Here is a 15,090-nt window from a genome sequence, read left to right on the forward strand (position 1 = left end):
GAGTTGCGTAAATTTTCTCTAGAAGACACTAATCTTTTTACACAATTGCTTTCCAATGAATCTTGGTTCGATGTCTATAATTCCAGCGTGGAAACAAAGTATGATGTCTTTTTTTAAATTTTTTCTATCTATTTTGATCAGGCTTTTCCAAAAAAATTGGTTACAAAGAGAAATAAAAAACGTACATGGATAACTAAAGAAGATGAAGCAACAGCATATTATTCAACTGACTAAGGAATATCGTAGTAAAAAAAGTATTAGTTTAAAAGATTGTTTACACCAGGAAAAGATTACTTATAAAAGAGAATTAAATAAGGCTAAACACAGATATTTCAAAAAAAAAATTGGAAATTCCCAGAATATTCAGAAAACTGTCTGGAACATAATCAACTCTGAAGTTGGGGAAATAGTTACAAAATATGGTTGATCATTCAATGAATAAATAATATTTCCCTTACCTTTTTTTCTATTGGATTTATTATTACTACGTTAACTGGTTTCTCTTCTTTTGGATGAACCTTTAAATATTATTAAAATCGTATTGGTGGATTTTTTGTGGTAAATACTTCCGCAATTTCATCATTGTAATACAAATTAAATCTACGCTTTTCTTTTGAGGAAAAATATCTGTGTGTTGAGGCGGTGCGTAAGAACGTAAAATGTAGTAAGAACTTCAAAGGGAGTTTCCTTAATCACGTCAGTCATCATAGTGTACTTCTGTGCCAATGAAAATCCCTCAATGCATAGTTTTAAAAAAATGGTCGAAGAGTGGGGCCTTCAATTAATTTTAATGAGTACCTAGGTTTGCTGCTACAAGGAAGGTATTGAGGTGAGTTTTTATTGAAATTTTGATAGCTTAGTATAAAATAAAAAAATTGCCAAATTTCATTAAAATGTATCCATAAATAAGTAAACTACATTAGCTTAATAATTCTCCGTAAGAATAACATGGGCATTTTGAATTTAACGTTTTTTTTTTATTATCTCCGCAACCGTTAGGCATACAACAACACTTCAGTATACACATTTCAATATACAGTAAAATAACTAAAAAACCAACAGATTTTGTAAATAGAAGTTGTTGTTTTTATTAGAGGTTCCGTAAAGTGCTGTACCTAGCGGAGATATAGGGAACTAGAAGTAAGAGTTGTAGAATTCATTGATAGGTAGCGCTAGAGTCAAGCGGAAATGTCAAACGGAGATAGAGTTTTTATGTTTTATTTGTTTTAACAGGTTTGTTTATGTTTTTACGAAAGATTTGAAGATACGAACTTCAACAGATTAACATTTTTAAAGATCATAGCTTTATGAGTAAATTGACGTTCAATGCAATGTTCTACCTAGAATAGTTCTCGAGTTATAGGCGTTTTAGTAAACGGTGCCCCCCGCCATATTGCCCCCCTCCCCCATGGGATGTCGACCACGCTGGGGGGCGACAACATGCGTTTTCGTGATCACTATAGTGCCTATAACAACAATCAGAAATAAAATTGTGTCAGCCTTTCCATGCATACTCAAGCCCCTTCAGATCCTGGACTAATTATTTGTGTTGTTTAAAATACAATTTAAATATTTGTAGCGGTTTCATTAAAAAGTATTGAAAAATTATCCATATGGCCATAATGTTAACAAACCTGGGGAGGGAACTTTAAAGGTCACTGGGGCAGAGCCCCAAAGGGGATTTACGTTGTTTTTCTTTTGATGGCTCATTTAAAGACCAAGACCTTTATTTAGACACCTCTACCAAGCTTCTACACTCAACCGTTCTCTCAAATTAGCTGAGACAAAGTTTCCAATTAAATAAATAGATACCTCCATGTTAACCTTATGGGAGAAAACCCAAATTTGATGAGGATCCTGCCCAAACTAATAAAGATTTCAAAAAATGAAAACTACTTTGCAAAAGTACAAATCAAGGCCATTTTTTTGCTACTTGATCGTCTAAATCGGACTAAAAATGTGGGAGGAGTTCTGTTCACAAAAATAGTTCTGTTCACAAAAATCTGCCAGTCTATTATATATATATATATATATGGCTTTTTGCAGGTATTATGGAGCCTAAGACACTGGGTTGGGCAGATTATGTTGTCTTGGCCATTACTCTGTCCGTGTCTGCCTCTATTGGGATCTATTTTAGACTGACGGGTGGCCGGCAAAAAACAAACAAGGTAGAGAATAATACACTTATTGGACGAAACAAAGTCAAGTCCTCAGTATCAGGTTTAAAAAATGTCATGCAAAATCTTTGTTAATAAAAGGATTTTTATTACATTAAAAAATCTGATTCTTGTACCACGGATTTATTTTATTGATAGTTCTTTATAAACTATATTCCAACTAGTGGCTTGTAGGGGCAATAGCCCTATATTCTAGTCATTATTTTCTACAAATTATCCAAAGAAAAGCAGACCCATGTTAAGAGTACCTACCTACTTCTTGATTAGCCTATGATGAAAAAAAAATCTTGAATGGCGTATAGGTAGGGATCAGATATTTTCTGATCTGCATATTCATTCATGACATAAAGAGATCTCCATATTCATTGTCAAAATCCTTTTTCTTTAGTTTGCTAATGATATAAAACTTGTGGAATTTTCATCCCTCTATACAGGTACCTAGTCGTTAATGATGTTCTCAGCTAAGTTTTGTCCTAAGTCTAAAGATAATATGATGTTAATTCCACCAAGAATAAGTTGGTGAGAGAGGTCATGCTTAAAGAGGGTGTCCACAGGGTGGCGTCTTGTCACCTAATCTGTGGAACCTGGTGGTCGACAATCTCCTGTGCGATCTCAATGCAAGAAGACCATAAAGGTACCATTTACAAGGAAGAGAAATGTTGATATCGCTAGAGTACAAACTTTCTTCGGTAATCAGATCCAGGTTAAGAGGGAGTTCAAGTACCTAGGAATAAGGCTGGACGACAAGCTCACCTGGAACAGCCATTTGGCACATATAACGCAGCGCTCTCAGACCACACTTATGATGCTGAGACAAGCTGTTGGGAAGACCTGGGGTCTAAGCCCACAAATGACTAACTGGCTATACACTAGGGTAGCAAAAGACCGATGATGGTGTATGGCTCGGTGGTCTGGTGGACCAAGGTAATGCAAACTACTGCTGTAAAGAGACTAGAAAAGATCCAGCGAGTGGCATGCCTTAGCACTACAGGAGCCATGAGAGGCACTCCAACTACAGTCCTGGAAGTATTGCTAAGCCTGCCACCTCTCGGCATTATTATGAAAGGAGAGGCAAGGATGGCAGCCTACAGAATGGCTTGCAGTGGCAACTGGAAGTATAATGCCTCCAGTGAGCACAAAAGAATTGTGGACAAGGTGTAGATGAACACCTTGGAAATGCTACCAGACAGGATGGTGAAGATCACAGATCTAGAAAAACCAAGTTGACAGGTATGCCTGGGACAAGAGTGAACCTGAATACATGAAAAGGGGGATCACTTGGTACACGGATGGCTCAAAAAAGCCAACGGGCACGGGGGCTGGAATATATAGAGTCAGGCCGAAGGCGCAGTTTTGCGTAAGCCTCGGAAGAATGGCTACAGTATTCCAGGCAGAAGTTGTTGCCCTGTCTGAGTGTGCAAGAGTGTGTTTGAAGCGTGGTCTTACAGGCCACACTGTAGGCCTATACATGAACTCGTACAGCAAAGCAGCACTATTGGCACTTGACAGTTTTGACTTTTCCTCCAAGGCTGTATGGGACTGTCATCAGGCCATGAAAGCCCTGGGAATGAGCAACAGGATCATCCTTAGTTGGGTTCCAGGGCACAAAGGGGTATTGCTGGCAATGAGGGAGCTGACAAGTGGGCAAACAAAGGAGCTGAAAGCCCGCTCATGGGTCCAGAGCCGACGTGTGGCATTACTTACTGCACAGTGTTATGTAATATGATTTCTATTGTACTGTCAAATATTTCTTCAGCTGTTTTATTTAAGACTGTTTTTGTTTATGTATCCAATGTTTACAGTTTTGTATTAATTCTCTCAATTCAAATGTAGCTGATTTAAGTTGAATAAAACCATATAAATTTGGTTTCTAAACATTTCTTTTCATAACAATTTATTCAACTTAATCTTTTAACTATATTATTACAAGTTCTTCTATACAAGTTGTATTCTATCTTTTCTATTCAAGTTTATTCCAAGAAATCTAAATGGATAAATTCTTCAAGCCGGAGTGCCTATCTTTGGACACTAATGACCCGTCCATTCTGATCGTCAGTGGAAACATTGGAAAACCACTTTCAAGAATTTCATGGAAGAAATAAGTTATGTGCTGCAGAAGATGATCAACTAAAACTTCTAACTAGCTTTGTGGACTACAACATATAGGCTATGAAATAATCTCAGAGGCTGATTCTTATACCAAGGCTATATCTTTTCTTGACAAACTTTTTATAAAGCTTACTAATGAGGTATATTCACGTAATCAACTGGCAACTAGAAGACAGGAATCTGGAGAAAATCATTACGATTTTCATTAGCAGTGGTTCAATATGTTTAACCCTTAGAGTGCCAGGCGAGAAATAAAAGTAACGCTCAAAAAATGCCGATGATTTTTCTTGAAGGTCGCGCTAAAAATGCCAAGCGCGATCTGGCGATTTTTAGGTTAAAATTTCGTAAAAATCGAATTTTCGATATTTCGACCAACGAAAATCGATGTATTGCATCTAGTAACTTTCGACTCAATGTTAATATATGGGTTAAAAGAATCCGAGTATCCATTCGGTTGTTATGACAACTGTTCGATCATTACGAAACGTCCGGTCAGCCGGACGTTAGCACTTTTGGCTCGTTCTAAAAACGTCCGGTCGGCCGGACGTCGGCACTTTTGGCTCGTTTTAAAAACGTCCGGTTCCCCGGACGTTGGCACTCAAAGGGTTAAAGTTGCATGCTTTACTAAGTTCTTTGAGTTTTCGAAGATACTGACATCTCCCAACTTGGAGTATCAGCAGAGATTTAAATGTACAGAACTCTTTTCTTCACCCATTAACTTAACATAATTATTTTACACATGTTTCTTGTACTTGTCCAGGAGTATCTGTTAGGAGGCCAGGACCAAGGTATGTTACCAGTGGCCTTCTCTTTGATGGCTAGTTTCATGTCTTCCATCTCCCTGTTAGGAGTGTCAGCAGAAATCTACATGTACAGCACTCTCTTCTTTATCATCAACTTTGCGTACCTCTTGTGGACTCCAGTGGCCGCCTACCTCTACCTCCCAGTCTTCTATAAGCTGCAAGCCACCTCTGCTTATGAGGTATGACTTGTTTTTGTTTGGTTTGTGTTTTATTTTATTTACCAAATCCAGAAATATTAGATATGGTCCTTTATTGTGATAATTTTAATTGTTTCGGTAGTCGAGTGGAGTGGTTACAGTGTTGATGGTTTGATACTAAGCAATTGTTACCAGACATAGAAGCCAATTGTCATTGGGCCATCAAATGATGCTAACAAAAGTTCAATGTTGGATGAAAACCTAGACCAGAGTATTGACATTTCTATTGCAAAATTGTAAAAAATGCCAATAGTGTAGTTAACTACACAAAATTAAATCAACAAAATATATCTAGTTAAAAAAATACAGGTAGGCCTAGTGCAGTCAATAGTAAAAATGAGTTTGATTGCTCTTTGCAGTACTTGTACCTGAGGTTTGGCAGCAAGGCTCGTACCTGTGCCTCGCTCATGTACTCACTACAGATGGTGCTGTACATGGGTATTGTGGTGTATGCTCCAGCCATTGCATTAGAGGCTCTCACTGGACTCAATCAGAACATCTCCATCATACTGGTGGGAGCTGTGTGTATGTTCTACTGCACACTGGGAGGAATGAAGGCTGTCATATGGACAGATGTATTCCAGGTACGGTTTTAGATTTGTTAAAAAACATTTGACTTAAAAATACCCATATACAGAATAACATTTTTACTTTTAGACTGCTAAATAATAAAAACAGCTGATTTAAGTAATAGAAATATAATAATGTCAACACTAGCTTGCTGAGTGGACAAATGGAGAACTGATCGAGAGCTATTGAAAACTGAAAGAAAATTTGGAGCTAGAGAAAATTGGCTTATAGTTTTCCCTGGTTCTAAATTAGAGTGTGAGAATTAATTATATAGTTTATATCCGCTGTCATCAAATGTAGCTACTACTTTCTGTACGAGCGATGAACAGTCAATCTGACATAAATCACTTGACAATGAAATCTGCAAAAAATTAAATTTGTGTTTGCCAGCTGGCTTACAATAGGAAAATATTTTTTTCCTACAGTTACCTAACAATGTACATGTTCTCTCACTGATTTGAGAAAGCAAAATGGCCAATTCGCTCATCAGTGAGCAACAATGTCTCACATGTTAACACATGTTAACATTGTCTCACTCTAAATTACTTTGTCTCACTCACTCCAGATTTGCAACGTTAAGGCACGAAATAGTGAGCGCGTAACATGCAGACGAGGTCTCATGCGCGCGAAATACGTTGGCAGCTAGCACTGGTTGTAAATCAGCTGGTCAGCTGTTGTACTGTTGTATCATTAAATGTAATATTAAAAGTTCACTTCTGTGTAAAAAATATTTGTTTACCAATTTATTTGTTTTATGGTAACTGTAGGAAAAATATAATGTGCAACTCGAGTGCAAAGTGCAATTGCCTCACTCGAGAAATTATTCCTCACTCGCCTACGGCTCGTGAGTAAGTATTTCTCTCGAGTGAGTCAATTGCTCCCTTTGCTCACTGGTTGCACAAATAACTATTATATACAGTAGAACCTCTTTAATCCGCACCCCCGTAGTCCGAACGTCCACTAATTCAAACACCTAATTGCTGTACTTTATACACAGTACAGTAGTTCTTTATTGTATACTGTATTTTTTTATATATGCAACGTAATTGTTTCTATTAATGTACAGTACTGTTTATTCACTATGTTTACTACTGTATTAAATAAACACTGTATTTTACTTTATAAAGCATTTTTCACTTTTCCCGAAACAATTACGATCCATTTTAGCTATTGTTATGCAAGAACAACAATATGTTCTGTAATCCGAACTATTCACTACTCCGAACAACCCCCAGTCCCAATTAGTTCGGATTAAAGAAGTTCTACTGTGTGTGTTGTCAGCATTGCCATACTTGTGAAACTGAACTGATGATTATTGATGTGATAATGTTTCAGTCGCTGCTAATGTTCGCAGCAGTGATCAGCATAATCTTCACAGCAGCAAAGCAGAAAGGAGGTCTCAGTCAGATATGGGAGATTGCTGAGAAGGGAGACCGAATACAGTTTTTTAAGTAAGCATCAGCACCCAAATTTTTTTTGTTCTTTTAAGTTTTTGTTTTTTTCATGAGAAATGCTTGTTGCTTATTATATTTGTTTATATCAGCTGATTATAATAACATAATAATGATTTAAATACCTGATTCTGGCAATCCAATTGTTGTATTCCACAACTAGTTTCGACCTGCTAGGAGGTCATCTTGTTTCATATCAGCATAATTACAGCAGCGTTAATGAAAACTTGGAAATTGTACATAGGGTACAAGATAAGTTTAAAATTAACACCCTGGAAGAATTTCGAGATATATAGAGCCTTCAAATCTCAAATCAGATAAGGATAATGTTTTTAACGACCAACTTTATTTTAATTCAAACATTACCTACAACACCATAATAGAAATACTGGTGAGGGGAGGGGAGGGGAGAGACAATGTATCCTAAATTCCTACAGTCTAGACTAGACTCAACTTCCGCATTACCAACACCGGTCCGCTCTTCGTTTTAATTTTTAATTTTTTTTGTGTATGTGTGTAAAAAACTTTCAATCCTGATGACCTTCATGTGAAGTCATCATCCTTGTAAGCACCTGATGATGACCTCCTAGGTTGAAACTAGTTGTGGAATACAACAATTGGATTGCCAGGATCAGGTATTTAAACCCCTATCATTAGTTATTCTTTGCAATCCGGAGTTTTCCCATACGACAATGATTATATTTATAATAGTTAAAATCAAGCAGAGGTAACTGGATGAACTGTAAATTTTAAAAATATTCACTCTGAAATTTTGTAATTATTCGTTTGTTGCTCAAATAATTAGGAAAGTTATTGAAATGATCAGGGTACTTCCATGGTGTTCAATATCTCACCAACCTCCGAAGAAGTCTGAAGATGAAATATCGGTGTTGTGGTATACATATACGCCTGTGAACTTGTGGATTTCCACAGGTGAGCTAATTGAACTCAATACCTTAGACTGGTGAGTTGGTGGCTCAGTCTGTAGTGTAACTACTAATCCAAGATAGCCAAGTCATGGGTTTACATCTCAACGCCTACATAAATACATAGTTAATTCTTGTACCTTAGCAGCTCACCCCTTGATACGTTCAGCACACAAGTCCTATGTGGTCAGGCAAATCCACTACTACATAGATAAAATAATTGTTTCTGTAGGATAGTCCAGAGTCCAGTCTAACGTAGCCGATGTTTCAGCATCAACCCAGACCCTACCGTGAGGCTCACGTACTTTTCTCTGCTGATTGGTGGAGGCTTCACCTTCTTGTCTCTCTACGCTGTCAATCAGACGCAAGTACAGAGGTGAGTCAAGTACTGAAAGGAAGACATTTGATGGATATTTGTAGCAAGTATTTTTGTTAATAACAATCAGTTAATTCATTGTATATAATTAGAGAGGAGTTGAACTTTAAAATATAAACAAATCAAACACTTTGCAGTTTATTTAAAAATAAATTTTGCATTTGCTCATGCACCAGCAATACAAGAGGGGACCTAGCCATATTATTTGACCATGAGAGATTACAAGAATGCTGATAGATATGCATCCCATCCTGATGACTAAACAACTTCCAAAACCCCAATAATCTTGCATCTGGATCTGATATTCCATTCTCTGGCATCAAGCTAAAGAGACTATTAACCCATTGGGGAAGGAATTAATGCGCTACCTGCAGCACCCTCTGGCGGCAATTAATTTTACCGAATTTGTAGACTTTTACTCTAACTGCTAGAAAGAAAACCTTAGGCAATAAATTAATAATTCTTTCACCATTTTGTTCACAGTAAAATTGTCTACAGAAAAGTGGTAATTGGATAGTCAAAGTTCTTAACTAAAAAAAATATATATATAAAGATTATAAAAATAAAAATTTTTAAAACAATATTTTGAAAGTAAACTTGATATACAAATTCCAAGATTAATCCAGACACCAAATAACACTACTATTATAAAGTTCAATCAATTCCCTACGTAGAAAAATTAAAAGTTGTGTACTTTTATAAGTAATAACATTTTTTTAAATTGTTTGTTACCCTACCGCAGCTGATTTTTGGTGATATGTGGTTTCCATGGCAACACAAAATTGTTTGTTATTGTTTGTTATAAATGAGTAAATACGCAAATCAAGAAGCAAGATATTTATAAACATTATAATAGTAAGAAGAAACAAAAAGGGCGAAAAATAATAATAACTAAATAACTAATGGCGCTGCCTAGCGGTGACACAAGCGGCACTCATAAGTCGGCCGCCGGGCCTGCAGCGGCCGTACAAGTAACGCTCGTAAGTCGGCGCCAATGGGGACTGATCAAAGTCAAAAGAATAGATACACGACTAACTTATCCAAGAAAATATTAGCAGTCAGTTGATAACCTTTGACTATTGATACAACTAGACAACCCATCTGCATGTTAAAAGTTGTTGCCAGCTTTTTTATCAAAATTGTCGTAGTTGATATGAGCCACCAACAGATTGTGTTGATCTAAATTACTATTTTATATCCAATACACAAACCTTTTTACCAAGTCAAACTAATGGAGTGAATTATGTGAGCTATAGAACTTTTATGACCCATCAACTTGGTCTGAAACAAAAAATAAGATGTAAATAGGATTTTAAACATTAGCTAGATTCTCTGACTGGCTCACAGATTTATGTTCAATCAGAAATTGACGACAGCTCCATATAGATGCTATGATTACTTCAGTTTCCAATAGTCAATGATAGTACACAAATACAAAAACACAATTTATTTTATATGTAGCCCCACAAGGGTGTTTCTGCAGAAGGAGTAGAATGTTAGTAAAAAAAACTTTGAATCAATTGTTCACCTGTTCTATAATATTCTATAATGACTTATTTAGAGGTTACTCCAAAAATCTGGCAGAGCAGAAATCCTGTTGACAAATTTGCAAATTAGTTGACAAAATAGAATCCACTGTACTGACTAATGTATTTTTTACCTCGTTATATATTTGCTTGCTTCTCACTTCAGATACATGACCATGAAGGACTACAAAACAGCAGTGAGGTCCCTGTGGATCTCTACTCCAATACTCATCCTGTTGTCTGGATGCACTGCATTCTCTGGCCTGGCCATATACTCAAAGTACTACAACTGTGATCCTGTACTGTAAGTGGACGATCTTGCTTAGCTTCTGTTCTGTAAGGATTTATAACATATTGCTAAGAATAATCAAAAGATTACTGGTTTTATCCTAAGCATAAGAAATTAGACAATAACCGTTAATAGTAATTTTGTATTACACGAACATCAAGTCCGTAAGTTGGCAAAAGCATTAAATAAGAAGATAATGCATATCATGTACAGTTCAAAAACATCTTTCAGCTTTCTTCTTAAATCAGTTATATTATTAAACCAGAGAAGGGTTTCCTTCGAGAAAATCTGCTATTTGGAAAGTGCACAACAGTAAAGCATGCAAACTTTTTTTGCAGTTCAGGCCGCATCAGTAGCAGGGATCAGCTGATGCCGCTGTTTGTTGTGGAGACTATGGGAGATGTGACGGGACTGTCTGGTCTATTTGTGGCTGGTATCTTCTCTGCAGCTCTCAGCACAGTGTCTGCATGTCTCAACTCTCTGGCAGCCGTCACTCTAGAGGACTATATCAAGGTGAGTGGGTTGTTTTTAATTTTTAACAGTCCAATTCAGGTTTTTATGCGACCTTCTTTAACTTTTTAAATACATTGCATTTATCTTTTAACAAAAAAAGTACAAGTGTGTTAAGTGTGGATAATATTCAGGTGAGAATACGGAATATCACAATGTTTTGAAGTGTTTTCAATTTCATTTCATGGGATAATCTCTTGCATGTAAAGAGTTAAATATCAGATTTGAGGATTGATTCCTAAAACTCCAATTTGAATTCATCTTAATGTTGGGTTTCGACACATCACTAAAAGGAACAATTCTACTTCTGCTGCTGTCTCATGTCAGGTATGTTCCAGCCTCTCTACTTGTTGTGGTCAGGCCAAGAAGTACCAGCAGCCTACAGCGCTCAGTTGTCCAAGATGTTGGCTCTCACCTACGGAGTGATATGCATAGCAGTCGCGTTCCTCTCTCGTCTGCTGGGCGGAGTGCTGCAAGCATCCTTGTCCATCTTTGGCATGGTGGGAGGACCACTTCTGGCAATCTTCACACTCGGCATGTTTTGTCCTTGTGCTAATGAACCGGTAAGTGTTCTTGAGAGCAATGTTTGCAATCTTATGCAGTGTTGGTCTTTAGTATGCCCAAAGACTTTTCATGCTTTCACAAACCAGGTATAATTGACCTAAACACATGTTATTGATGTGAAGTTATCGTTGTAGTTTCAACAAGAAATTTGAAAGGTTGAATCCAATTTGAACAAGTTGATGAGAAATTTTGGTGGACTGGTGGCAAATGGCAGGTGCTGATGTCCATTGTCCACTCCGTTCTTCATTTCGGATGTGAGACACAAGCAGAGGTCCTCCGAAAGAAACAATTCAGAGGAATGATGGCAGCGGTATAAATAGAGGAATGGGACTCTTCAGATTGCTTTGATGTACTGCAATGTCAAAACCAGCTGAGTTTCTTGTTAGGAGTTAGATTCACACTAGAGCAAATTACACATGGACCCTGACAGTGCATGATGCATTCCAAAATTGTAAACTCATTTATGTTCTACTCACCTCATAATCTACTGTGTCTCTGATGTTGCAGGGTGCAGTCCTAGGTCTACTGGTAGGTTTAGTCTCTTCTCTACTCTTAGGGTTTGGAGGTCCGAAGCCTCCTCTACATACACTACCTCTCAGCACCGCTGGGTGTTCTACTAACCTCACCATCTACGCTGCATCTCCTGTTTTAGCTGCCACAGTCACCCCCACAAGCCAGTAAGTTTAATCTTTATCTCTTTTAATCACCAAAGGCCATGCGGTTGATTAAGAGTTTGTTTCAAGAGAGGGAAATTTGATTCCAGGGGCTAGTCAAATTTATAACCTAAATTAAAAGAAAAAAATGGCAATATTGGGTCAAACCTCATACGACAATTTGATGATGCCAACTACTCTAATACCCCAATGAATAAAAGCAGTTGAGTATTTATTTTTACATCCACACATACCATGATTTTTCAATGTTTTAGGCCAACGGAATACTTCTACCTGTACCGAGTGAGCTACTTGTACTACATTGTGATAAGTTTTGGTGTTGCAATGGTGGTAGGACTGGTAGTCAGCTGGTTAGCCTCAGCCTGTGGAAGACCCCCTGGGGAATTGAACCCTGATCTTTTTGTACCTCCTGTCGCAAAATATCTCAGACGCAAAAAACTTGAAAAAGACATGGTAAGGCACCTTGAGAATTTTTCTGTTGTTTTAACGTGTTAAATTGTTTAAGTTTGGTCAATATTTTATACTAACAAGCAGCGCTCGATTGGTGAAAAATGAGGCGCGGAACTGTAACCTATTTATTGTGATTTGTACCTATTTATGTACCTTTTAAATATTTTTATCTTCCCGATATAGAGGTAATGGAACTCCGTTTCACCGCGTTCCCCCACAAATCGAGTACTGCTAACAAGTGTATTCAAGACAATCCTGTTATTGCTTCAAGTTAAAACGTATCAAAAATCTTCCGGCAGTCACAACGAAATCAAGGTCATTTTCCATTATCTTGGTGAAAAGTCAATGTTGCTATTAATCAAACTTTATAGGGGGCAAGCTGGTCTAGTGGTAGAGCGCAGGACTTGGTCCCCAAGGTCCCAAGCTCAAATCTAGCCATTCCATTCAATAATGTTCTCAGTGATAATGCTCCTACTCTCTAGCACTAGCTTGAAGTCATGTGTACAACACTTTTGTGCTAGAGCCTTACTCTAAGATGAATATGGGGCATATAAAAAAGTAAACACTGTACATGATTTTGGTAAACATTATATGCGGAGTGTAAAAATTGTTAATAAAACATTCCCTTTTACCCCTACCTTAACACTATGTTTTCAAAAGTGTTATTTTTTCAGAAATCAAACAGAGAAGAGAAGAAGGAAGCAGAATATACATTCTCTGTGCATTTATGATCACATGATTCACCTGTTCATCAAGTCATTCCAAGATGTCTTCCATTTCTTTAGTTATACGACATGGTTGTGGTAGGGGGATTGTAGGATGAGAGAATTACAAAAGTTCAGAGTATGTGATTTATACTCCATTTGCTCAGAGTGCGGCTGGAGCTCTGCCCTACGTCCATGAGTAAGGCCGTACTTTGCATTTTTATCCTGTAACAGTTTTACTAACCTGTGATCTAAAAAATTGTTCCGAACATAAGGGCTATTGATATTGGTTCTGGTATTACCGTAACTCATGTGCAATTAGTGGCAGTGTTGTGCTAATACTGGTAATGGAATGAATTTAGTAATTTATTTTATTTTAATAATGACGCAGTTGAAATGAAAGTTGTTGATTGTACAAGTTGATTGAATGGGTAATTTAATTTGCAATATTGATGAAATTGTGTGATCGTGGTTCAATTGAAACGAGAAATTAGATAAGGTAATTTATGAATTTCCCATTGAACATGTAAAGTTTATTTGTACAAATGCATTTTTAAACTATTGGTCTTTGAGCTGAATACTGTTAATTTTAGTTAAATGTATTTATAGAAATGTAACTGTGTAATTCTTAGGTTATGTAAACAATTTTTAAGGAGTAGGTTTTTGTGTTATTGTTGTTACACAAATGTACTTAAATGAACAAAGGAACTTTAGTATTTTATTCACAACATGAAAGGGCCTCTATGCACAAGTATTTTATAGGCTAACATTGTAATTTTTTTTATTTTGTTATCAATGCATTTGAGTTTATAATAAATATATATTTTCGTACATCTCGTTATGAATTATAATCCATGCCTTTCCTTATCACACAGATAAATTACTCGTATTACGATTGCTTTTATACATAGAATGGAGACAACATTATTTTTGTTAACTTTTTTAGTTTTGGGTGAAAATATCCATTTTGGTTCCCCCTGAAACCGAAAAGATGGTTTTCAAAGGGACGTCTGTGTGTGGATGTGTACAAGAATTTTGACTAAACCTGTCCTAGTTTTATGAAACTTGGCTTATGAGTTGAGTACTAATGCATAATATATCCAGGCTATTATAATTATTTTAAATTTAAATTTTGTATAGTGATTTTTCCCATAAAAACCCTTAAATAAGAAAAAGTTCAATTTTTATAAAAAAGGCTAGAAAGATTTTGATTAAAATTTAGTATGTTATGGTAATTTGAACTCTAAACAGAATGGTACACACCCCATTTTGGTGCAAAAGTTATTGCAATTTTGTGATTTTCCCCATAAAAACCCATAGTTACTCCCTCTGGTTGCCGATTATGATGTTTTTCCTATTAAAACTAATTAGAAAGGTGTTCAATTTTAACATAAGGCTAATGGGAGAAAGAATGCGTTAGTTTGCTGATACAGGTTTTTGTTTTGCATATTCACTTATTCCCAACCACTCTTTATACTAACTAAAATATTTCCCCTAATATCACCTAAACAAGTGAACATTTTACAAGAATTTTGCAACATAATATTCAAAGATTTTCAAACTAGTGAGTGTTATTGCAAATAAACAAGATCATGTAAAATTCAAATGCAGACTTTCTTGTTAAAAAAACAAAAGAAATACAGAGAAAGTAGATCGTGTCTTGGTTTTAATAATTCACAAACGCAAAACGCTTGGAATATACAACCGGAGTACATCGTAACATTCTGTCCCGGGCGAGAAGGAAGAGAAATGTTTTATTATAGA

General features: G+C 36.5%; 1 protein-coding gene across 4 annotated transcripts in view; it reads left to right on the plus strand.

Annotated features, from left to right (window-relative positions):
* Positions 1–14,157, plus strand: part of LOC128991901 (putative sodium-dependent multivitamin transporter) — a 48,848-nt gene extending 34,691 nt beyond the window's left edge. For 2 of the 4 annotated variants that reach the window (XM_054415173.1, XM_054415175.1), the window contains exons 2-12: positions 2,047–2,168; positions 5,047–5,268; positions 5,646–5,870; positions 7,192–7,307; positions 8,505–8,609; positions 10,302–10,439; positions 10,763–10,937; positions 11,273–11,497; positions 12,006–12,175; positions 12,427–12,625; positions 13,297–14,157. In XM_054415173.1, the coding sequence (XP_054271148.1) occupies positions 2,052–2,168; positions 5,047–5,268; positions 5,646–5,870; positions 7,192–7,307; positions 8,505–8,609; positions 10,302–10,439; positions 10,763–10,937; positions 11,273–11,497; positions 12,006–12,175; positions 12,427–12,625; positions 13,297–13,353 (1,749 nt within the window). In that variant the 5' untranslated portion in view covers positions 2,047–2,051 and the 3' untranslated portion in view covers positions 13,354–14,157. Of the gene's footprint in view, positions 1–502; positions 830–2,046; positions 2,169–5,046; positions 5,269–5,645; positions 5,871–7,191; positions 7,308–8,504; positions 8,610–10,301; positions 10,440–10,762; positions 10,938–11,272; positions 11,498–12,005; positions 12,176–12,426; positions 12,626–13,296 lie in introns of those variants that run through there. The other 2 variants (XM_054415174.1, XM_054415176.1) reach the window with 2 other exon arrangements.
* The last annotated feature ends 933 nt before the right edge of the window (positions 14,158–15,090 follow it).

Source organism: Macrosteles quadrilineatus, unplaced genomic scaffold, assembly GCF_028750875.1.
Source record: "Macrosteles quadrilineatus isolate MER2022 unplaced genomic scaffold, UCM_ALF_1.0 Scaffold_4__1_contigs__length_99947679, whole genome shotgun sequence".
Taxonomy (NCBI): Eukaryota; Metazoa; Arthropoda; class Insecta; order Hemiptera; family Cicadellidae; genus Macrosteles; species Macrosteles quadrilineatus.